Source organism: Megalopta genalis, chromosome 8 (genome assembly GCF_051020955.1).
Source record: "Megalopta genalis isolate 19385.01 chromosome 8, iyMegGena1_principal, whole genome shotgun sequence".
Lineage (NCBI taxonomy): Eukaryota > Metazoa > Arthropoda > Insecta > Hymenoptera > Halictidae > Megalopta > Megalopta genalis.
This window is the reverse complement of record NC_135020.1, coordinates 19792173-19816969: the sequence shown is the minus strand read 5'-3', so window position 1 is coordinate 19816969 and position 24797 is coordinate 19792173. Positions and strand designations below refer to the sequence as shown.

The window sequence follows — 24797 nt, the reverse complement described above, 5'->3', positions numbered from 1 at the left end:
AGATCAATTTAACCTCCATCCGTTCCTTGCGCCGATTCGACACAGTTTTCGCGGACACCGAAGAAACGATCTGTTCCATAACACGTTTTACTAGTGTTATACCGAACGATGTGAATAATTTGTGTTGAAAAACTTGCATCATCTCACCTTAGGTTTCCATTCTCATAGAAGAAACTTATGGTGTTAAGTATTCAATGTTCCATCTTATTCATTTTATATCGTTGTGCCGGTTTGATATCGAAGGGTAGATTAAACTCAGAGCTGTTCAACAGCTTCCACGTACGAGCGACGATTTTCAGCACAGGGCAAACACCGATCAGAGGGCTCTAGGCCCTATTCCCAAGGGCAACGGTGCCCCCTCCTTAGCTCCTCGCGGAACTCCTCACCAATAACGACACGTTATTTGGCTCGACTGTAAGTTACGTCGAGATTGAGTGTAGCTGAATGAGCATCGCACGATCGGTTTATACGGTGTCTCAAAATTACGGTATTTCCCGGGGACTTGACAGGTTCCTGAGGTCATTTGAAGTAACTTTCTCCTTAGCGAAAATGCAATCTGCGGCTTTGTTTACGAGTTATTAACGAGAAAAGACAGTGACCAATGAGAGACGAGCTCGGCTGCCGCAAGATGGCCGAGCCAACCAGCGGACGAAGCCCTCTTCCGTTCATTGGCTCGACCGCCTCACGCCCGGCTTATCTTGCCTCTTATTGTTCACTATTCGTTGATCCCGCTTCTCATTGGTCATTGTTTTTAGTTAATAACTCGTAAACGGAGCCACGGATTGCATTTTCGCTAAGGAAAAAGTTACTTCAAATAATCCCAAGAACACGTAAGTACGATAAGTTCGCTCTCTCCCTTTGTTTCTCAAGTCCTCACTCCACTAAGATCTTTATCGCGTAGCTGTGCCGCGTAGCTTTGCCCTTTTTCCCGCCGCGAAGCCTGTCGAACAGCTCTGGTTTAAACTATAGAAATGACACACGGATGAGGGTTAAAGATCGGTTACATTTAGGGGAACAAGATCCAATGACCGTGACTTTGGCACATGTTATGAAGATCCCTCTCTCGAGTAATCACCAAGAGGATTCTGCAAATGTAAAATTGTAATGACTAATTTCTGTATTCTTGTTGTTCTTTTTTGTTGATTCTGCAATCCTGGAAAATAAAGAGCTTACGATAGATAAAGAAATAGATTTTGTGGCATAGTTTCGCATTTAACACAGTTTATGCGGTTTAAAACTATTCTTTGTTACTTTAGTGTAAAGATTAAGCGTTAAGGGGCTAACAAATTGAATTGACCGATGATCGGTATCTGCGTATAATATTACAACGTTGGATTGCGATTAAACGACAGAATTTCATGAAACTTTTAATATCGCCAATGTCGCAAGAAAAACGACAGTAGTCGGCTGAATGAATATGCAGAATTTAATAACACAGTTTAATTAAAATATGGGAAAATCCTCTATGGCATTCAACTTGTTAATATGTTCGTGGGGATAATGATTTTCCAATGGCTATACCAATAGCCATTTGCAGCGTGCATATATCGAACATCTTCCAGGAAATTTGGAAATTGTATTTCGTTCCACAGAGAATATTACATATCGATTTCTGTTAACAATTAGTACAGCTTATTTAACATCCAATGCATGCAAACTAAGAGCAGACTAAAATCTCGGTTCGGAAATAACAGCAGTGAAATTATTTGATCAATATGGTGAATATTTTTACGTATCATTCCATCAGCACAGCTTTTAGCAACAACGTGTATAAAAAGTGAACTGTAAATTTGATGCAGTTTCGATATCTGAAATTCTCAATATTTAACACTATAATCCGGTTCAACCAGTATTGGCAGGAAGTATAAATAGATGCACGCCAGCAACGTGATCAGACCGGGGCCAAAATGTAATTCAATATTAATGTGATATCGTTAATTAATCATTATTGATATTATTACGCAATAATGTAAATTAGAAGAAAAATGAAAACACAAATTAAGGTGATGAAAACTATATTTTTACGTTTAATTTATCTATTTATTAGATATACATGTATATTTTGCGTTTGAATTAATTATAATTATATAATTATAATTAATAATAATTAGTTACAAATGACTCAGTTAATGTATGGTCTATAATAATAATATAATAATAATGTGTGGTCTAACTGTCAAAATTGTTGTATTATCAATTTGTATTTTTTATCACAATTATTAATAATATCAATTAATAATATCACATTAACATTGAATTACGTTTAGATTCTGGTTTGATAATATTGCTCGTGTGTAGCTGCTATGCGTATTTTTTGCTAATTCTCGTTTACCTGCTACAGAGCTACCAAATCAGTCGAAATGACCGGTTCGTAATTTTTTCTTTTACTGTTACTGAAATCATAAAAATCTTTCTACGAGAAACATTTTGATAATCTTCTTTACTCAAGTTATACAAAGTTTGAAACAATTGCGAAGTTACGTAAAAGTTTCTTTGAGCTTATAATTATGCGGAACTCGTTGAAATCACCGACGATTATTTTATCGACAATCATTTCACCGCCACGTTTAGATCCCCGACAATTATTTCACCGACACCGAGTTTTTCCAACAATAAATCGACCCTCTACTGCGTACATAGTTAATGAAAGTTAATAAAATTTATAATATATTATGTATTTATTTGTTATTAATAATATGAATAAGATAAAATTATAAGTACAACAAACTTTATGAAATAAAAATAATAAGTAGGATAAGTGTAGGTATTATTGCGGACGCCCCAAATACTGCGGTATTTTATAAAAGTAATAAAATCTAACATATATTTTATTGTGTGTAACCTTCTAAAAATTAATCTCATAATTTTTTATTAATATTGATAATTTATGACATATAAGTAATAGCAATCGCAGTTTTAATTCATTATCGACTTTTGATATTCTTAGTCTTATGAAATACTCGTAATAGAGCAGTTGTGAACGCTGATTCGAAAGGATTTATATTTTGGTAATTAAGCGTTATTTTTGGATAAAGTAATCATTACTTCGATAAAAAATCGACGTACACTACCACTATCATCTATCCTCTGATATTATTCGCTAACACAGTATTTGGCGCATAGTTTATTTACTATGTGTGTGCATTACTGCGGTGCTTTACTGAACTGCGTACCATAACCTGTACAGTGCAGTTCTCGATGAGCCGATGCTTGATCGTAGAGTACCTATACCTAATTTGTAAAGTGCTACAGTGAGAATATCTTGATTCTAGGTATTGTAGCTAGGTTATGTCAACATTAGCACGCAGTAATCGGAACGTCCGTAGTATTTGGCTCGCAGTAATAGATAAATAACCACGCTAATATATGCACACGTATGATTTTTTTAAATTACGCTTTTTAATGAAATTTGTGCTTTCAGAGATCCAATATTTTGAGAAAAGTAAATATTCAAGTTAAAGAACAATAGGTATAGTTCAAGTTGTCAATTTATTGGCAAGGTTTTATTTTCTCGCAATAATACCTACACTTACCCTAAAAATTATTGACAAGATTCGGTGCCGATGAAGTGACTGTCGCGACGTATCTAGGTGTCGTGACGAGGTGTCGACAAAAGTTTGTGTCGGTGAAATGATTATCGGACATCTAAACGTGTCGGTGAATGGATACTGTCGGTGAAATGTGATGTCGACGAAATCGTACCGGTGAAATAATTGTTGTCGGTGAAGTAACAGTAACCCAATTATGCGCACCACTGTATTAGTCTTGGTCCGTCCGATCGTGACAGTCCAAGACTAAAATCATCTCGTTACGATGTGTATTTGCATGCATCGAAATTGTGTTCCATCTCAGAGTTACTCGACATCGTAAATATGCACATATTGATAGTATTTCGCCGATGGTCATTAGCAAAATTGTGGTCTATAGAACAAGCAGGTTCAGTCGCAGAGACGGTATTACGTCTGAAATAACGATATCAACCTGTTTACATTACCATTATGATGGGAGCTGTAGATCCCGACCTTCCCAGCGACCCGTCCTCCCACCGGCATTTGTTGTCTTTCCCGTTTTGTCACCTGAAACGATCCAGTTTTTCCTTTTAATTGGCGAATAGAAAAAGGAAACGTCGTAAATTGAACGCTGCGGTGACAGATTCTCCTGGCAAACAATGTACTGTACATACAGGGTGTCTCATAATTACCCGGAGAGGGTGTTTTCTGAGGTCATTCCAAGTTACCTTTTCCTTAGCGAAAATGCAAACCGTGGTTTTGCTTACGAAAAACATTCATTGACGAAAAACACTGACCAATAATAGGCGAGCTTGGCTGCCACGAGGCGATCGAGCCAATGAGCGGATCTGGGCTTCGTCTGGGCTTCGTTGGGTTACATTTGTAAAACCAAGTTCTGTTTCTCAGCTGTGAGGCCAAAAATAAAGAATTATTATTATTATTATTATTATTATTATTATTATTATTATTATTATTATTGTTGTTGTTTTGTTTCAGAAAAATATTATGCAATTTAAACAGTTGTAATTGAATGAAGAAATTTCATGGCAATTTTCATTCACGTGGATGAAGTATTTATACTTAGACCGGAGGTTATGTTATATGCACGTGGATGCCTGGAATTGAAACAGACAAGAAAATGACTGTTGCGTAATGGTCCTGATGGGAACCGTTATGGAGAAATAAAATGATGTTATAACCGTAAATGGATGAAAAATGTTCTGGATTGCATCGGTTCCGGTTTTGCTCCTACGGCCAATTCTGTATCCACTTCGTATCGGTTCTGTATCAGCGAGAAACAATTTAATTACTTATGTCGCGGAAATATATTTTATAGCTTTCATTGATATCTGCACGGTATTATACAATTTGAAATAATATTCTGCACGTTAAACAGGATCGCAATTAACATAATGAATAACGGAGATCAGCATTTTAACGACACCCCCAATTCCATTATCCACTAGCTACATTAATATTTATCAGCGCAATGGAAAATTATGTTCGAAGCATTGAATATCATTATCATATCTTTAAAAATATCCAGAAAGAAAAAATTGTCTTTTAAAAAAAGGAATAACATTTTTCTGTTTGAAGCTTCGTTTACGAGAAAATCGAGTTTGAGGATTGTTTAGCCCGCACGTAGTATGATTATGTTCGTTTACACTTTCATATTTGTTATTCTCTGTAATGTTTACATTCCGTCTTTAGCAGTACGGCTACCGGCTACTCGTATTGTTAGTCTGTTGTATCAGTCGAATTGTAACAATCGTGAATACGTTGACATGGTGAAAGCGTTAGGAGCTTGCAATGGGAGTGCAACAGCAGCAGTTAAGTACTACAGGCAAGAACCCCTTTCACAGTTGAGCCGTTTATTTTGAAAGCGGCATAAGTCACTTTACCGTAATGAAAAGTGGTGATTTTTTAATGTTTATACGAAATTATTTATACTGAGAAAAATATCGGTATCCTGAGATAACAAATACAAGTAAATCTTCTCGAAAGTTAGCATCCATATTTTGAAACGTGTTAAAACGCAAACCCTTAAATATATCGACTTAAAAACAAACTGACTTATGCCACTTTCAAAATAAACGGCTCAGTTAAGGGAAAGAATAATAATGATGTCGCATCAGTCCATAATTCACTGATAAAAAGAGCGAGGTTATGTACACGTCAGCAAATACATTTTCAACAGTTCACTTAATGCAATGTAACTATTATCCACACATTTTCAAACTCGATTTTCTCGTAAACAAAGCTTCAAACAGAAAAATATTATTTCTTTTTTTCGACTTATTTTCGCACGTAGAATCACCCCTTGCCCGATGATACTACCCGTCCGGTAACACCCTGTATGTAGATGTAGCGAGTGAAGTGCGTGCGCGTTAAGAATGGTGTGGAGAGCGAGATAAATGTGTGTTGCGAGTGCGTGTGCCGTGTGCTGAACGAAGCAGGGCAGCGGCTCGATGGTATGATACAATATCGATTAAGAAGAAACAAATGCGTGCAGCGTTCCAAGCGAGAGAATAAAGAAGGAAGAAGGGCGAAGGTAGTCAGCGTCAGCCTCGAAGCATTGTACAATCGAACTTTGCACTAGAATATATTTCTTTCTTCAAAATATTAAATTGGATGATTCTTCAATCGAGATATCCGTTCGGTAGACTCGCGATAGGGAATCCCACAGAGATGTAAACAAAAATTGGTACTTCATCATTTTACTGATTTCGCGTATTTCAGTAATTCCTTTTCTTTGCACTAATCTGTTTCGTAATTGTGTAATGAGTGCAGCGTCTCAAGCGAGAGAATAAAGAAGGAAGAACGAACGCAGCCAGCGACCAGCCTCGAAGCATTGTACAGGGTGTCCTAAAATTATGGTACTTCCGGGAAATTAGAGATTCCTGAGGTCATTCAAAGCAACTTTTTCCTTTGCAAACATTTTCTTCCAGGCATCATTAACGAATTATTGACGGAAAACACTGACCAATGAGAGGCGAGCTCGGTTGGCGCGAGGCGGCCGAGCCAACGAGCGGACGGAGACCGGTTCCGCTGATTGGCTCGGCCACCTATCGTCAGCCGAGTGTTCACTCCTCATTGGTCAGTGTTTTTCGTTGATAACTCGCAAACAAAGCCACGGATTGCATTTTCGCTAAGGAAAAAGTTACTTCGAATAATATCAGGGACCGCTCATTTCCCGGAAGTACCATAATTTTGAGACTCCCTGTACATCGAACTTTGTACTAGAATATATTTCTTTCTTTAAAATATTAAATCGGGCGATTCTTCAATCGAGGTATCCGTTCGGAAGACTCGCGATAGGGAATCCTATGCACATACATATGCATTCGATCATTTCTTTCCCGAAAATCGGTGTCGGCGGGCTCGGGTAAAATGAGCCTCTCTAAATTCTCGCCTTATCAGAACACGTACACACCCTTGCATTAGAGATAAGGCGTCGCAGCGATCGAATTCTGCAATCTTCGCGCCTAATACCCCTCTGATTTTATTCCGCCGACAGCCTCCGACCGTGCAACGGTCCCGCAACCGGAATATATTCCGTGACTAAGCTGTTTAATTCGAAGTTTAATTCGACGCGTTAACGGGAACCAATTTTGCGAACCTGTTCGCAGATAAAGCGAACGTATGCCGCGCACGAGTCGATCGAACAAAATGCACCTTCACGGAGGATTTACTTGTTTAAAGCCCGAGACTCTGTGAATTCCCTTTGTGTACCGGCATATTATTAAATACGTAGAACTTCGATCTCGTGCTGTTACCCAACGACAAACTTGGACAAAAGGTAATCTGATTAATGATTACGACCAACGTGAAATCATGTTCATGATACATGATGAGGGTTACCTAAGTAATCAAGTAATCATGATTAATGGATAACTTAAGTAATCAAAGCAAATGTAATTATTGATCATATATGATTAACACAGACATCGTTAATCATGTAACGATTACTTTTTGTTGTTGTTATGATTAACTGAAACATTGGGTATTATGGTAGTTGATAATAATTTTGGATAATTTTTAGAAAATCTGCATGTATTTCATGACTCAGCGGTAGATTTCTTTTATCCGAGTTCATCATCCGGAACCAATGGCAGGTGATGAGGAAAGATAAATTAATCGTTCGTCCGCGACCACAGATTACTAATTAATGATTACAGATTAATTGATTGATGATTGTCGCATGTAGCTAGAACATTAGAATATAAATAGGTCATTTATATCTCTAGTTTGATTAACTTTTTATTAAATTTTCTCTTGAATTCAACCATTTATCATCCTTATTTTTATTAAACATAAAAGAATTCACAGTATCTAGATAAATATATCTCTAAACCGAAAAAATGACTAGGAACAGTTTGTTGTTTTATTATTGTGCATTCTTAAATAGAACACTATTCTTAAATAGAAAAATTACATTCACACCGACACAACATAATCTAGGGATGTTTGTCACATTTGAAATTGAAAAATAAGGAAATAATTAATTATATAAAATTGCTATTATTTTAAATGCATCGATATTATTTTTAGTTTGAAATACCAGTACTGAAAGTAACGGTTCGAAATGAATGATTTGAAACAGTAATTTCTTATTTTCATTTCAAATAAAATTTGTCCAGGTTCAATTGTCAGCAACCAGCTGTTGACACGCAAGTTGAAAAAGGCTCACTGCTGTTTGTCTTTGTCTTTGTTTTGTACTGTTCCGAATGGAGAAACGTGCAACGATACTTGCCTTAAGAATTAAGGTACGCACATACATGGGATTATTGATGGATGTATAAGTTCAAGAGATGAACTAAGCCCACGGTTTGTAATAAATTGTGAATTTCGTTTCACGGTTTCGTGTCTCTTGGAAATTGAACTGAGACATATTGTGAGCTAAGTCGGGAAATTTGCGACGGCGGAAGCTTTGAAACGGAGCACTTCTCATTATGTACTTAATAACAGTTCCCGGAGATTTAAGCGCGGTTCTCCTCGGAGCGAGCTTTTTTTAAATTGAGTGCACGTGTAACTTAATTAATTTTCGAGCAATTACCTTGACATTTTTTTGCGGGCACTACTAATTTGAGTATTAATTGAATGGCCAGGATTTTCAATTTAATAATTTCCGCTTTTTTAATGTTAAAGAAAAGAGTCGTTTCTCCACTGATTAATGGAGTTAGCAGCAGCTTAAAAATTATGCAACTTGAAAAATTCATCTCACGTTTGATATTATTGGTTACTACAGGCCTGGGAAATTGATTGCTTAGGAGCTGACGATACTCGAATCATCACCAGCGTAATCAAGGAAATAAGTTACGCAAGGAGTGAGGGCAGACGGCGCATGAGCGTGAGTCCCGCACAGCGGCGTAGGGCGTATACCGCCTGAACATTATAATACTGAACTACGATAGGACAGAGGCCTTATGTCGCGACGCGATCGTTGTTCAGAATTACAGCAATTTTTCCCGGAAATGCCAAATTTCGGGTTGCTGTGAATTTCTCTGTGCTAGTCCTACGCCTATGTAATTTATTGCTACGTCGATGCAGAGGATAGAAATCGTCAAATCGTGGAACGTGGCCTCAGAATTACCTTCGAATCGTAGCATGTGGCCTCCGAATTGCCTTCGAATAGTGGCACATGGCCTCCGAATTGCCTTCGAATAGTGGAAAAAGATTAGAAATAAAAAAAGTTATGTCACCATTTTTATTCTAGCATTACTATATACTCATATTAATGTATACACTTTTATTTTGTCGACTGCTCCGAGTTTCTATAAAACCGAGCCGTGAGGCTCGAAGAATCGTGTCTTAACGCGACTTAGTATTCTCAGACCTGCATGTTCCGATTCCGACTTCAAACATTTCTGGAAGAAATTACTGTACAATGTTCACGCGGTAGCCGCGCCACGCCGCTGTGCGGCACTTCCGCGCATCTGTCGCCTGCCCCCACTCCTTGCGTAACTCATTTTTTTTCATCACGCTGATCATTATCCCCACCACCGTGCTCCGGTTTGCCGACGGATAGACTTGCTTGAAATCTAGAGTGGAGTTTTCCAAACTAAATTTATTATTCGTGCAGTATCCGGCTCTTCAATATCAGAATTATCTGCTATTTATATAATTGCTTTTTACCAATAATCAACTCAGTCAAAGGCGAATCATGTACAAAACAATTTACAGTCAATTCTACCTAGAATGCCAAATTTCGATTTCAATTTAATGCTTTGCGTGTGAGTCAGGTAAGTGAAACCGCGGAGCTACAAGGTACGTAACCAATCGCAACGACCGTTCCGAAGTTCTCCGTCGAATCGAGGCATATGGTCTCCGAATTCCCTTCGAATGGTGGCATGTAGCCTCCAAATTGCCGTCGAATCGTCACAAGTCGCCTCCAAATTTCCGTCGAACGTAGGCTCGTATAGCGTAACTCCATTGATATTTTCTTTTGTACTACATACACATCTTCGTGGACGTTGCCTTCAATATTTTTCTAATGTTTTTCTTTGTTATAATTACAATTTGTGTAATGAATTAAAATAAGTTACTTCCTACGTGTAATGAATAAATAATATATCTAAAGCATGTCGTGTTTGGTCTCATTTTAATTGGAAGAATCTGACCGATATATTAAAAAAAATTTGAAACAAAACAGTTAAGAAATCGTTTTTATTCTAGCATTATTGTGAATTTGTATTAATGTACACCGACATGCTGGCCGCTGCCTTCTTTTGCGGATTGCTCCGAGTATCATTCTCTCTCTCTCTCTCTCTCTCTCTCTCTCTCTCTCTCTCTCTCTCACGAGGTATTGGCAACTATGAAAACAAGCCGCTCGAAGAATCGTGTCCGAGTGTCCGTCAATTACCGTTCTCAATTCCAAGCTCCGGACCTTCTAGAGAAAACTTCCTGTATTGTACAGATCAATAAAGATGACATCCGGCACTTTAACTAACAGGGAAAACTAGTTAGTGTCCGCCTGCGATATTTTTCGTTTTCACATATGTAGTAGTACTCGAAAAACTAATCGATACGTTTTCTTTTTTTTTTACATCGATGGCAATTCGGTTTGAAGCGATGAAACCCGCCCCCAAAACGACGCATTTGTTAACGACAGCTTAATTTGGGGAGAACTCGAAGGCAGATAGCTCGACGTTACACCGCTTTCGGTTAACACGTTCCGCGCCGAGCTTTTTTTACTCGAATCTTCACACTTTGATATTTTACTAAAACTTGATGTATTACGTGCAATTATTAATTCTCGTACACATAACAACGTAACAAAAACTTATCAACGCCCATTCTTGCGGTGGAAATTGATTCTTCGGTTCTAAATTTCTTGTAAACAATTTGTTCAGTTCACTAAGTAAACATGCAAGCGTGTACCATCGATGGTACACGTGGCACGGAACGTGTTAATTTATGATGGTGCTTCGGGATGCGTGAGGCCTAAAGCACGTATGACTGAGAGGGAGACGCGCGACGACGGTCGACGACTACGTTGGCTCTTCCGGCAATCGACCTGACGTCGCATTGTCACAGAAATGAAGAGACTTTGTTTCTGTCCACAGAATGGGGAATGCCTTCTGGCGAGAGAATCGCGATTGACCACGCGCCACTTACCCCAGAATTGTTCAGGGACCAGCATCGTAGAGCTTGTAAAGTATGTCACAAATCAAAATTCAAGAAATACCGTATTTCCATGAGAAATTCAAATTATTTTCTTCACATGCTAAGCTTTTCATAAATCTTCATAGTAATGTTATCAGATACTAATTTCATCGCAGTGTCTGTTAATTAATTAAAAAAAAAAGAAGAAATAATTAGAACTAAAGTAATCTCGTTTGATTTATTTTATGAACCGAATTTGGCTTGTCCCCGGGCAGTTTGCAATCCGATTCACTAAACGAACAATGAATTTCCAGGTCTATACATTTTTATTGGCAGGTTTCTGTTGTATACAATCAATATGGGATCGAGATTTATTGATATTGCGTGATACATTTGTGATTGTATATTGCTATCAAGCATTGATTCCCTTCATGAGTAGTATCGCGGTCCATGCTATATTTTATAGTGACACACCCTGATATCATTTTCAAGAATATTACAATGTCTCTCGAGATTTCTTATGCATAAGCCATATGGGACCTCATTCTTCTATGTCAGGGATATTCTACTTTTTTTTCTATTTAAGAGAAAGAAATGCATCTGACGTTGAATTCATCATTGCACACACACGAAGAAATTGCAGCCGTTTTTATATGCATTTAGCTGAACTAATAAATCACCATAAATTTTGTTTATAGAAATTAATTTTTATTCGATCTGAATCGGAACACAAGTCTGTTAGTTTTTACGCGTTTATGTAATATATGTAATTATTCCTGCTTACTCCTTTAGCCTCTGATTTTTCTGCTACAAATTGCTACACCGAACGTTATTCATTTTCTTTTAGAGAAATCGAAACATCGAAAAACGATTTAAAAACTATAATCTTTACAGATCGAAAAGAACGTTCGATTCAATCAAGAATTTTTAACGATTTGCAAATCAGCGTAAGTAAATCTGAGTAATTCTGGAAAATTTGTAAAACTTTAATTACAAATATATATTCGGAAATACGAATCAATATTCGAACATTTACGAGAGTATATTTACATTCGACATATTGAACCCGAATCGTATTTTTTATTTACTTATACAATTTTACAAGTTACCCAGATAAATTAAATTAATATTTAATTAATTAATTAATTTCGTTCAAATGAATTGTATGGAATTATAATATAAAATTGTATATAAATCGTACTTAAATCAATATACTTATTCAATATTAATCTCATCGTTTATTACATAAAAATCGGTTTCTGTCTTAAAGGTCTTCAATTTTCTCGCATTGTGCGACCGCGACCGATTCCTCGGGCTCGTGTATATATGTATAATAGAAACTGGTTCATTCTGTAGCGAAACTAAGTTATTTATGCCACACTTTAGCAGGCAAATTTTTGTTTCTCTTCGCGATGCCGAAGAAGGTGGCTCTTCGCCGCGAGTCTCTCTTTTCTATGAACTTTACGAGCGGCTGCAACGCGCCGTAGGTAAAGCATTCTTCGTGTACCCCGAATAAAAGTTTTTATTTTTCGGCCGGCTCGTTCCATTTTCGGTGCACGCAAGGGTGGAGCCGGTGTTTATTGCGATCCGTAAATTACTTTCCGGCGCGTCTCGTTGCTTCCTAACCATTTTTCAGTCGCGACGGAAAAGTCAGCGTTGTTTCCGCCGGCTGCAATCTTCGGGTACTAACGGGACGCTTTTATTTTTCTTGTCGTCCTTATATGTCTCGAATTTATTCGTTTGCGGTACTAAAGTCAGTGTCACGGAGGACAAAATTGCCTCGGCGAAGAATTATCTCGCTATCGAACAATGCCAACGCAACTATGTATTATCTCTTTTACTGCCCGGTTCCCGTAGGCGTGCTGCGAAGAGTGCTTCGAGACATTCGATAACCCTATATCCTTCATTGATGAATGTTCTTTCTACGTCGTCAAGTATAAAAGATAAGGGTAAATTCAATATGCGAACGTACGTTTCCTGCAATAAGTGTCAGGACGCTACTTTTGGGGACTCGGAGTTCATTCTTTCAGTTCACAACCTTGACTCACTGCAGATGGAACTCGTCGCTTTGCGAATCAAACTCGTACAAAATCAACCGCCGCCAATTTAAATTCACCTTCGGGCAGTTTCCAGAGACAATCAGAAGACGGCTTCGAACAAGTTTGAGTTTGGGTGAGGATTCTAATAACACCGGGTTGTCCGGAATATCGTCATTTCTGTTCATTTTAGCGATAATCAAAATAATATGACAAAGAATGATAAAAAACGAAATTTTAATATAACGTTTTACATTACATATTATATTAACCCTTTGCACTCGAATGGCAACTCCAAGGCGCCATTAAAATTATTAACCAAATTTGTTTATATTTAAAGAATTGTTAAAAGCGTGAGACTGTTGCATGAATCACAATATTCAATTTTATGTGTATAAAATGCACTACGTTATGAAAAATGGGAAGTGAAAGAAAACTATTTTAAATTTTGCGTTAATTTGACATCGAGTGTGTAACGTACGGAGAATTTTCCGATGTACTTTTTATACTCCTCCCTGAAGGCATACGCCAGGCAGGAGTCAGCCCGCCGGGGATTCATTTGTATATCGCGAGTCAAGTACCCTCAAGGGGTACGACGACGAACGTTCTGGAATCGGACCACATAGGAACACCCCCACTACCATTTCTCAAAGAAAATCTGGGTATATAAAGGGCCCAAACGCGACCAGTAGCGGCCTAGTATCGAGTCAGTCGTCGACGTGGAAACTCTAGCGAGATCGAGTTTTAATTCTCTTTCGAGCAAAACAATCGAGTAGGTAATAAATACCAGATTAGAAGCCCCCGCCGATTCAGTGCGATAAACTCAGAGCGCGATAGAGTCCGCGAAACATTTATTCAGATACATTTGTAGTAAAAAACCAAAACACTATTAATATACTAGGTTTTACCAGTTACTTTGGTTACAAAATTCAATTATTTCCACTTCCTACTTCGAAGCAGTAGTTGGTACAATCCACAGAGATATATCTTTACCGCTCGAGGTATATCTTCAATTCTTTTCTTGCAAAAAGTTACGAGGCAGCCTAACTCCAATTTCCCCAAATTCTATCCTGATCTTAACACTTAGCCGACCGATCGGGTAGATATATACCATTTTGACCTGAGGAACGCTTCTTTCTCTGTAGAACTACTTATTTCTATAGAGTACAACATAATTATAATAACATGCACTAATTTTTGAAGTCTTTTATTGCCCATTATTACGATTCTTTATGTTCGGGATTTTCGAAGGTGCCTCTACGACTTTTTCGAATATATAAGACTCCGCTCAACTTGCAAATATTAGTGTAGAAGCTGAGCTCCTTGCTGTGACTCTCAACAAGTGGTGTGAAACGAAGTATAGAAAAAATATCCCTAAAAATATCCAGATACATGAGTGACAATTCAAGTGATGAGTTTGACGACAATAATAGCACCATCGTTCCCATATATCAGACTAATCGACGAATCCTTTCGAGTGAATCGGAAGATGATTCCGCCGATGACTCGGAATCAAATGTTATTGTCAATGGCGTCGATGATTGGACAGAAGATGATATTAGAGTTGAACCGAAGCATATGGTCGAACTGCATGCATCAACACAATGCCTGAACATCACGATATATTACTGTTTTTTTGTTCCATATTTGAGTTACGTTATTTATCCGTCAACTTCACTGTCCTTAATTTTCTGACTCTATTAACTATACTTTTTGAGAATAACCATTAAAAAATAATTATTATAAACTTTTAAATTCGAATTTTGTATAAGCAATATGTGAAATCGTTGAACGAAATTGTTACCGTAAGATATAATTGATCACATAAATAATTTTCGGACGTTTTTGCTACCTCAGAAAAATGCGCGACAGCGCAGTTTGGCTTTCCCGAGCGCGGTGGAAACTGTACAGGTCTCTGTGGCGCATGCAGTCGGCTAAGTGTTAAGGTAGCCACCCGTGCCGAAATAAGCATTGGCTGGTCTACGAATCTCTCTTAGAAAAATCCGAATCGCATCCCCAACCTCCGGCCACGTAAAGCTGCCTGGCCCTCGGCTCGTAACAAGTGCAAAGGGTTAATAATGACACCAGTTAAATATTCAATTTGTTCACCGTAAGTTTTGAACGACATCATATTTTTGAAAAATCGAATTTATGTCATAATAAGTAGCTAGCTTGTCGTTGACTAGAACTATATTTTTGAACGGGCAGCCCTCCTATAACATGGCATCTTATAACACGGTTTCGCTCTAACGCGACAGGATAAATTGCGGGAACCCTCGTATAGCACTGCAACCTATAACACTGTTTCGATCTAGCACGATAAGAAAATTGCGAAAACTTTTGTACGACGCTGTACTTCTACAGCACTGGATAACATGATTTTTGTTTAACATATTTAAAAATTAAATTACCTTAAAACAATGCTGGGAAAGCATAATGAACTGTAGTGCCTTTACATGGAAATATAATTGAAAATTCAAAAGGGATCTCTGCAAAATTGTCCATCTTCGTACCACGAAATCTACAATGATCTTGTAAGAATTAGCAAACAAATCAAAATTACAGATTTTTTAAAGAGGATAGAAGGTACAAGAAATCTGAATGAAGAGAAGAAGGTTCAGAAAGTGAAGGTGATATTGTTCAACTGAAAAAAGATTAAATTAATTTATTAAATTAAGGTTACGTTAAATGAAAATAATATTTTTTGTGTTTTTTTTTCGATTTGTGTTAAACATACATTTATATTTTTAATAAAAGTTAAGGTGGAAGGAATTGAAAAATGGAATTAAGTAAAACTGGGATTGCTTATTAGAATCACTTATTCCAGAAAAATCATGGAATTCAAAAAAATGTTTGTTTTTAATAAGTTTTCGGAACCTAGGAACCTACCTATCGTGTTATAGGAGGGTACATAAAAATTATAACTTTAAAAATTATTAGATTTCTTGTGCAGTTTTAGAATCAATATAGCAATCCCTAATAGAACGAAACAACTTTTGCGTCTGGTATCTATGTTTTCATTTTTGTATCGAGGCAGTACTATCCCAGTGGGAGCAAACTTATTACAAAATTTATAAATATTGCGAAAATTCAAGATTTGCGAACAAATTCACCATCCGAAAATTACTATCTCAGATCCTACCAACGATAATATAAAAACTTGAATTCATAAATTTATCAAATATCTTATTTCTCACAGGATACGAAAATGTAATAGAAATAAGGTTATCCTAAAGCTTATTTCTTCGATAATACGTTTCTTCTATATCTTGCTGTTGTATAAAGCTTCAAAGTTTTATCGAAACGGAAGGCATAATTGAACGACGTCCTTTTCCCTGTATTTTTCAACCCGCCCTGTAATCCGTTCAGAAGCGAGCGAATTGGAGGAAGGAAACGGTCGATAATTTATTATGGAATTAACGATGCTGGTGTAAACAAGTCGATGGGAGTGTACGACGTGTGCGTGTGTACGTCTTTCGAAGTGGTGTTAATCGATATGGTCGCAGATTGATACTGGCGTCAGCCGAACTTGCTTTTTGCGAATCCTTGACGATGAAAGCTGTGTCGACATTTCTAATCTATTACGCTTCAAAATTGCACGACGAGTCACGAAATTATTATTCGAACGACTTTTAAAACTGTATAATCTCTTTATAATTAGGCTAAGCGACCTAAATTAGTTTAGTTGTTAGATGGACTAGTTTACCAGACAGCGGATAAACAAATTCTTTTTGCAAAAATTGCAATTGGTTGGAGTGATAGAAAATGTAAAAAATGTAAGAAAATTGGATTTTCTTTAACCTTTTTATCTGAATATGGAATAAAAGATTCGATGCGTCTCGTAGATGTGGATAACTTATTTGCGTGCTGAAAATTCCTCTGAAATCTGTGATTTTCGCATCTTTAATTCTTCTTAGCTTACAATAACGCCAGCCAATTTCGATGATTATAAGTTAGAATTTCGATGCATATAAGTTACAGAAAATTTTTCATCGCTTTAACTAATTGCAATTTCAGAAAACAATTTTTTATACATTGTCTAGAATCAGAATGAGAGAATCTAGAATCTAGAATCAGATATCAGCCTCACTGATACCTGAACAAAATTTTAATCGTATGATCCAATTTATGAGAATTTATTTCATATCAAAAGGCATTCGAATGCTTTTGCGTCTCAATGTATACTGCACACATTAAATACTCCCTGCTTTGATTATGAATATTTCGAAACATATTTTTGAAAATATTTCGCATAGACGTCTTTTTGTTGTTCAAAGTGTCACAGAAATATATTTAATTTAATTAACGAAAGTTGCGTAATTAGGTAACGACGTACATATTTAAATATGCGCATTGTACCAAAATAAGAAAATAATCGCAGTCCGAGGATTGATAGACATAAATGTAAATCCAAATAGTCCCGATATAATCAGAAACTGTATAACAATGCTATTTACATTATTTAAAATGTTCAGGAAGTCGGACTGAAATTGCCATTGCTTAGCAATGGCGCCCATGCCGGATAATGGCAGGCAGAACCGTAGCCTGCAATCTAAGAGATAACAGACGGGGGAATACATTTACCAGTCTTAAAACTTTTTCTAAAGTCCAGCCGTATACGAAACAAGAGATAAGGGACGAAAGGATGAATTCATTAAAAGTTCTCCTGGAAATCATAGCTGCGATCGCGAAGTTCGTATTTCCAATTTTGCAATTGCGTGCGCGAAAGATGCTTACTAATAAATGGGGCAGATTTCACACTTAAAAAATAAATGACTTTTATTTATTTAATATTACAGTCAAGGTTTTGTTTTTATACAAACTTGCAAAACACGTACACAAATGAAATAAAATTGAATTCCGCCATTTGAAACATTTTTATTTGAGAAAAGAAGAATTTGTATGGAAATATAGTGCAACAAAATTGATAGTACATTTAACTGAAAATGATGTACAGCAACAAATGTTGAAGTAAAATATAAAAGTTCATGTTATTTTTCAATGTACTTAATTTTATTTAAGGAATTGCAAACATTTTGTCCAAATGTAATAAAAAGAGTAAAAAAAGTATCGATTATTTGTTTATAACTTCTAACAATCGTTTAAACAATTAACTAACTTCTGTTCGAAGTCTTTTTTCTATCTTGTACAGTTTACCAATTATAGCAAGAAAGTAAAAAATAGCCGAATATTCCGGGGTTAATTGCCACCGCTTAAAGTGAATTTACGTACGAAAATATTTTGCGTAATCCAGAATTTTTTAAATTTCCGGCATGGGGATCATCCTTTGTGAATCAATTGAGAGAAGCAGCTTCATTAATAGTGCGAAAGTGGTCTTAAATTCTTCGAACGTCTTCACAGTTTTGTATCGCATCTACTCGCGGTCATCATAAATCCATAAAATTCGCAGCCCAACGATCACTGTATTTACAGATTCTTCTGCTACTAATAAAGATCGATTTACAGTAAATTTTCCCTAATTGACGTTCAACTCGGAAACAAGAATGGACAGTTTGGGAAGAGGAGGTACGATTATTCGAGCCATGCGGCTCGTTTTTATAGTTACCGATCAGTCAGTCGCGGTAATGCATTAGTTCAAACAGTTTTCTTATTTTTCAGATTACAGTAATTTTTCCATAATTCGCGCTCAGATTGCGCACAAAAATGGACAATTTGGAAAGAGGAGATGCGATTATTCGAGCTTTGCGTCTCGTTTTTATAGTTTTTGACGATAACTATAAAAACGAGCCACAAGGCTCGAATAATCGTATCTCCTTTTCCCAAACTGTCCATTCTCCTGCGCGCAATCTGAGCGCGAATGAGGGAGAAATTACTGCATTCTGGTTTTGAAAGCTATTTTTTTTAAAGCGGTACAGTAGTTTCTCCGTAATTCGCGTTCAGATTGCGCACAAAAGTGCAGAACTTGGGAAGAGAAGATACGATCGTTCGAGTCTTGCGGCTTGTTTTTACACAGTTGTTAACAATTGATAACTATAAAAACGAGCCGCAAGGCACGAATAATCATCCCTTCTCTTCCGAAATTATCCATTTTTGTTTCCAAGCTGAGCGTCGATTGGGAAAAAAATGTATTGTGCTCCGTACAATCAATTTCTCAGCCTGTCTACGAAAGATATCCAATTGTGCAGTCAACGCGACGGTGAACCTGTTAAAAAAGAAGAAGAAAAAAAAGAAGGATAATCCCTGGGAACTGTTTACGAGCCCCGGCGCGCCAGTTAACGCTTGCAACTACCCGGCTGCAAATTCGATTAGGCCAAGAATCTCTATCTTCCACTCAATGAATCCTCGGGGCTTGTTCGCACAGCAAAACAAGCAAGTCGAGCTAAATCGCAAATTGACGCTCCGATCGGATCTTAATCGAGTTCGATTCTGTTTTTTCGAGGTGGCTGGTCAATCGAATCCGGCCCGCGCGGTCGTCTGAGGTCCTGACGCGACGTACAAATCGAAAGCAGACACAATGCGCTGTCATCGAGGACTGTCACTGCGACTGGCAACGGACGCAACAAGTTAGCCTCGTTCCACGAACGTTTGTGCACGCGTTCAGCTACTCTTTTGTTCGTGGCAATTACGCGAGTGGGTGGGCGGGCTGGTTCGTGACGCGGCGCGAAAGCTTTTGTTATCGCACCCCCTCCGCCGCCACCCCCGCCCCTTCCGTGATTCACGACTCCTCGTTGTATTATGGTCGAAAGGAGTAGTCGATATTGTTGCTCCGTTAATGTGACGGACGCGCGGCCTGCTGCACTCGATGTCGTCGCTTGACATCTGTTTGGACGAATGGAAATCGATAACGGACGTGTTAACCGTACACTCGACTCCATATAATGTAAGGTGTTCCCCTCCCGTCGCGTCGTCCCTCCCACCCCCTTTGTGTCTCGCTCTCCCGCCCTCGTCGACTACCGGTGTAATTGTGCCGGCTTAAAACGACGAACGGAATTGGAGCGGTTTCGGCGGATGACATCGGGGACGCATTCTGCCGCCCCTCGCCTTTGATTTCAGGAATTTTCATCGCATACTTTGCGCGCCCCGAGAAACTGTGATCGTAATTTATGGCGGAAGCCGCGGCGGTGGCCGATGGTCTCCCGTAATGAGGCTGGCGGCTCCGTGCTGCGAACATCCACCACCTACCATCGTCGCAATAATTTCTGATCCACGCCGTGGGTGTTCTCATTTGGAAATCCATTGTCTCCTTCACAATCGTGCTTTTTGTTACGGAAACGTATGAATTTATTTCGCGCGCGACATTTTCTCGCTCGCGCCTCGAGCCGAGGGTCAGTTTTTCACCGACGCCTTGCACGTCCCTCGGATATAATTGCAGTTCCGTCCATTCATCGGAGGAAACACGATGAATACGGAATGCCGTTTTGTTTTTCAAACGTCATAAACAATTGTCAATATGGACAGGTCAGTTATTCTTTACTTATTGCAGCGCTTCGGTTAGAATTAAATCAAAATTTCATCGAAGAGCTAACAATTTTCGTTGATTACAAATCTCTGTATTATGCAAAATATTGAATTATATATAGTTATAGGAATAACTTTAACATTTTTCACTACTTGAATTTCTACTTGAATCAAACGTCATAAACAATTGTCAATATGGACAGGTCATTTGTTCTTTACTTATTGCAGCGCTTCGGTTACAATGAAATAAAAATTTCATCGAAGAGCTAACAATTTTTGTCGATTTAAATCTCTGTATTATGCAAAATATTGAATTATATAAAGTTATAGAAATAACTTTAATATTTTTCACTACTTGAATTTCTACTTGAATCAAACGTCATAAACAATTGTCAATATGGACAGGTTATTTGTTTTTTACTTATTGCAGCGCTTCGGTTACAATGAAATAAAAATTTCATCGAAGAGCTAACAATTTTTGTCGATTTAAATCTCTGTATTATGCAAAATATTGAATTATATAAAGTTATAGAAATAACTTTAATATTTCTCACTACTTGAATTTCTACTTGAATCAAACGTCATAAACAATTGTCAATATGGACAGGTCATTTGTTCTTTACTTATTGCAGCGCTTCGGTTACAATGAAATAAAAATTTCATCGAAGAGCTAACAATTTTTGTCGAATACAAATCTCTGTATTATGCAAAATATTGAATTATATATAGTTATAGGAATAACTTTAATATTTTTCACTATTTGAATTTTCAATTAGAACTTTTATTTATTTAGAGAAGGTATAAATTGTGTTCTCTCTTTATGAAATGTTTGCGTTAACTGACGCGATTCAACTCAGTAAAAAACAATAACGCCTTCACGATTAGATCATAACAGGTGGTAAATAAAAAACTATTTGCTCGATTCAGTTTTGTATTCAATCTAGTTTTTGAAATTCGACACAAAACAATCACGGACAAAGCGCTTTCTAGTTCACATTTTAGAGAAATACATTTTGCATCATAAATGAGTGAAATTTTATCTTCAGGAATGTATGTATAAGGTTACATTTTTACCGAATCTAATTCATTAACTCAAAAATGTTCGTTCCAAACATTTTTATATGATCTTAGGTTTATTTCTTAGGTTCATAATCTTAGATTTCAGTTGCTTCAATGAGTTTAATCGGATTTACGGGAAGTGCAATTTGCTTTTCGTTATTTGAATAATTACATAATTTGTACGCGCCTCGAGGAATTAGGTGTACGAACTTGACGTCGACAATATGGCGGCTGTTGTTCCTGACGCTCTGACCGCAGGCTGCTATTACAGGTCTCATTGTTACATTATAATACATATAGTATAATATATACCATGGTGTAAAAAGTGTGTGATTTATTTACGCACCCATCCATAAAAAGTAATTTGTATTATAAAACTTTTAACTTCGTATTCCAAACATGCATTAATATCATATCGAGAATAGTTAGTTTGCAAAATCAATCACAGAAACCACTTGCTTTCGTTATCGTTAAGGATTGTTCTTCAAAGGTTAACGAATTACAATTACGCGCGGTCAAGATTGTCAACTAATGACTTATAATAGTAGAAAGATTAAAGGAAATAAATAACGTCAATGTATTATTTTTTTGTCCATTAAAATGATTGAATAAAGACAGCACAGCAAATTCTCCCGAATTGTTTCTCAGCAACAAAAATGGACAACTATTGTCTCGGCTCGTTTTTATAGTTGTTGACAATCGACGATTGTAAAAACGAGCCGCAAGGCCCAAATAATCATATCTGCTCTTCCCAAATTGTCCATTTAAGTTTACGAGCTGAAGGACAATTGGGGAGAATTTATTGTACTTTCTATTTTGTTTCTCTTTCTTGAAATCGATACACATCATTTTTATTTTGCATAAAAATTCGCAGTTTAACCACCACGAGAATGAAAGACCCGACGCTGTTAAATATGTATGTATGCATGATTTCCGAATCGGTATTATAGCGGATTACAGGCAAACCATTAAGGAGTCATATGTGCGTTTCCAGGTTTAAAAGAATCGATTTTTTTTGTACAGCTAACATTTTGCAGCGAAAGCGCACTGGAAATGTGAATTATTGATAAAGTCGTTCGAATGAAACGCGTGACGCCGTTTCAAAGGTCAGATTTTCCAGCTTGCCAACGTTTTTCTCGAAATACCATTTTTCAAACTGCTGAACTCTATAACTACCGCAACAGTTATCCAGATCATCTTTTAAAGAAATCGTACCATTCTGCACATCTTTAAATTACCAACGCAGAAAATTGTACAATTTTCAGAGAGGCGCTCTCGTAAATGCTTAATTTATTCGAATAAAAGACGAAAAATTATTCGAATTAACAGATGGAATAATTTGTTACGAATAATGAATAATTCTTATTCGAATGAAACATACTACTAAATAAAATTCATTCTACAAAATTTGTACTAAAAATAATTCATTCGGATAATTGTCTTAGATAAATATTTATTCGAAACCAATACTCTTACCGATATTTTCGGGAATTAATATTCACATTTATACAGTTTACTTATAGATTCACGATACCACCAAACAATTAATCTGAAACCAAACATCAATATTTCGACCTTTTAAATATGAAATATTTATATGAAATATTTTATACAAGTATTTTATCCTTATCTGAAATCTGAAATATTTCTCCTGCGAGTTTAGCTTTCGAGGTATTTACGCCACAAATTCCTCAGTAGAACCATAAAAGATTTGAAATTGTATAATGAATTCCAAGATAGCGGATTCTACTAACCCATTTTTTCTTTTCCAGAACGGCCAGCTGGAGATACAGCCTGCGGGTATTTGAATTTGAAACTCGGTCCGCTATTTAAATAAATAGATTCCGTTGGTTTAACGCGAACACTCCGGGGCATTTCAATAAATGTAAATTCTCCTTTGTTACCGGCTCGTTTGGATACAATTTGATTGCTCGTTTCCGTATGCCACGGGAGACGAATCGATAACAAACGGCTTTGACATTTGACTTGTTAAAGTACAACGAAACAAAACGAAACAGCACAAAAGATCGCGGCGTACGCGCGGTTTCCTCGGACGAAATCGCTCGGACAGATTCAGGACGCAATCGTGTTTACAGGCTCTCGCAATTACTTTATCGGCGAGCACGATCGATTGTAATGCGACGTTAGCTTGTCACGAAAGTAGAGTCTATTTAATTAGACGGAATTGTTTGAATATCATATCGCGCCGTCCCGCATAACCGTGGTTACCCACACTTCGGCGATGCTCCAATTACTCTCAATAAGACTTAATTGTTTAGCCATCGCCAACGTGTAACACTACCATTGAAATCCGGTGGGATTTACTGAGCGAAATTAGTGCAACAATTACTTTCACTTTGTTCCTTCACGTTTTAAGAACGAAGTGTTTAAAGCGGTACAACAATTTCTCCCTGATTCGCGCTCAGATTGCGCACACAAATGGACAATTTGGGGGGAGAAGATGCGATTATTCGAGCCTTGCGGCTCGTTTTTGTGGTTACCGATTGTCTTCTCTTCCCAAATTGTTCATTTTTGTGCGCAATCTGAGCGCGAATTAGGGAGAAATTACTGTATTTTGGTTTTGAAAGCTATTTTGCAAACAATTTGTAGGAATTGTTTCTGAGAAAACTGTCAAGACTTTCATATTTTTGACAAAAACAGTTCAAGGATTGCGAATGCCATTGTCCAAACAATTTTTAGGAATTGTTTTTGAAAGGACTACTAAACTTTTTGCATTAGATTCCGGCACATACATTTATGGGCAGACTTCGATTATTTATATAAAATACAAATTCTATAAAATGTATACTAAATAGAAATATATTTCTTTCGTTGATAATTTTAGTAAATTGAGAAGAGCGCAGAAATATACGTAAATTTTTTTAAAGTCTTTACAGTTCGATAATTTCCTTGGTCATTTATATCATACGAGTTATTTGTCAAATACTGTTTTTTCCCTCCGCGTTTAATGTCGCATCGACTGTAAGGTAATTGGCGACAGATTCCGTGCAATTGCGTGTTAAGTTTTTCTGTTATATTTTTTTATATACACACACAATTGGGTTTTCCTCGGACAATTTAAGGTGTCTGAGAAAATGGTCTTCAGAGGTAAGAGATGCTTTTTAAGTGGATTTCGTATCTCGATGGAATAACAATTGTTCAAGGCCCA

At 37.1% G+C, this 24797-nt stretch overlaps 1 protein-coding gene across 2 annotated transcripts in view; it reads right to left on the bottom strand.

Annotated features, from left to right (window-relative positions):
• The window catches only part of LOC117217707 (uncharacterized), a 58118-nt gene that overhangs the window by 10622 nt on the left and 22699 nt on the right, over positions 1-24797 (bottom strand). The window contains exons 1-2 of one of the 2 annotated variants that reach the window (XM_076524039.1): positions 4307-4408; positions 3982-4076 (exon numbers count right to left, since the gene is read on the bottom strand). In XM_076524039.1, the coding sequence (XP_076380154.1) occupies positions 3982-4052 (71 nt within the window). In that variant the 5' untranslated portion in view covers positions 4053-4076; positions 4307-4408. Of the gene's footprint in view, positions 1-3981; positions 4077-4306; positions 4409-24797 lie in introns of those variants that run through there. The other variant, XM_033465503.2, reaches the window with a different exon arrangement.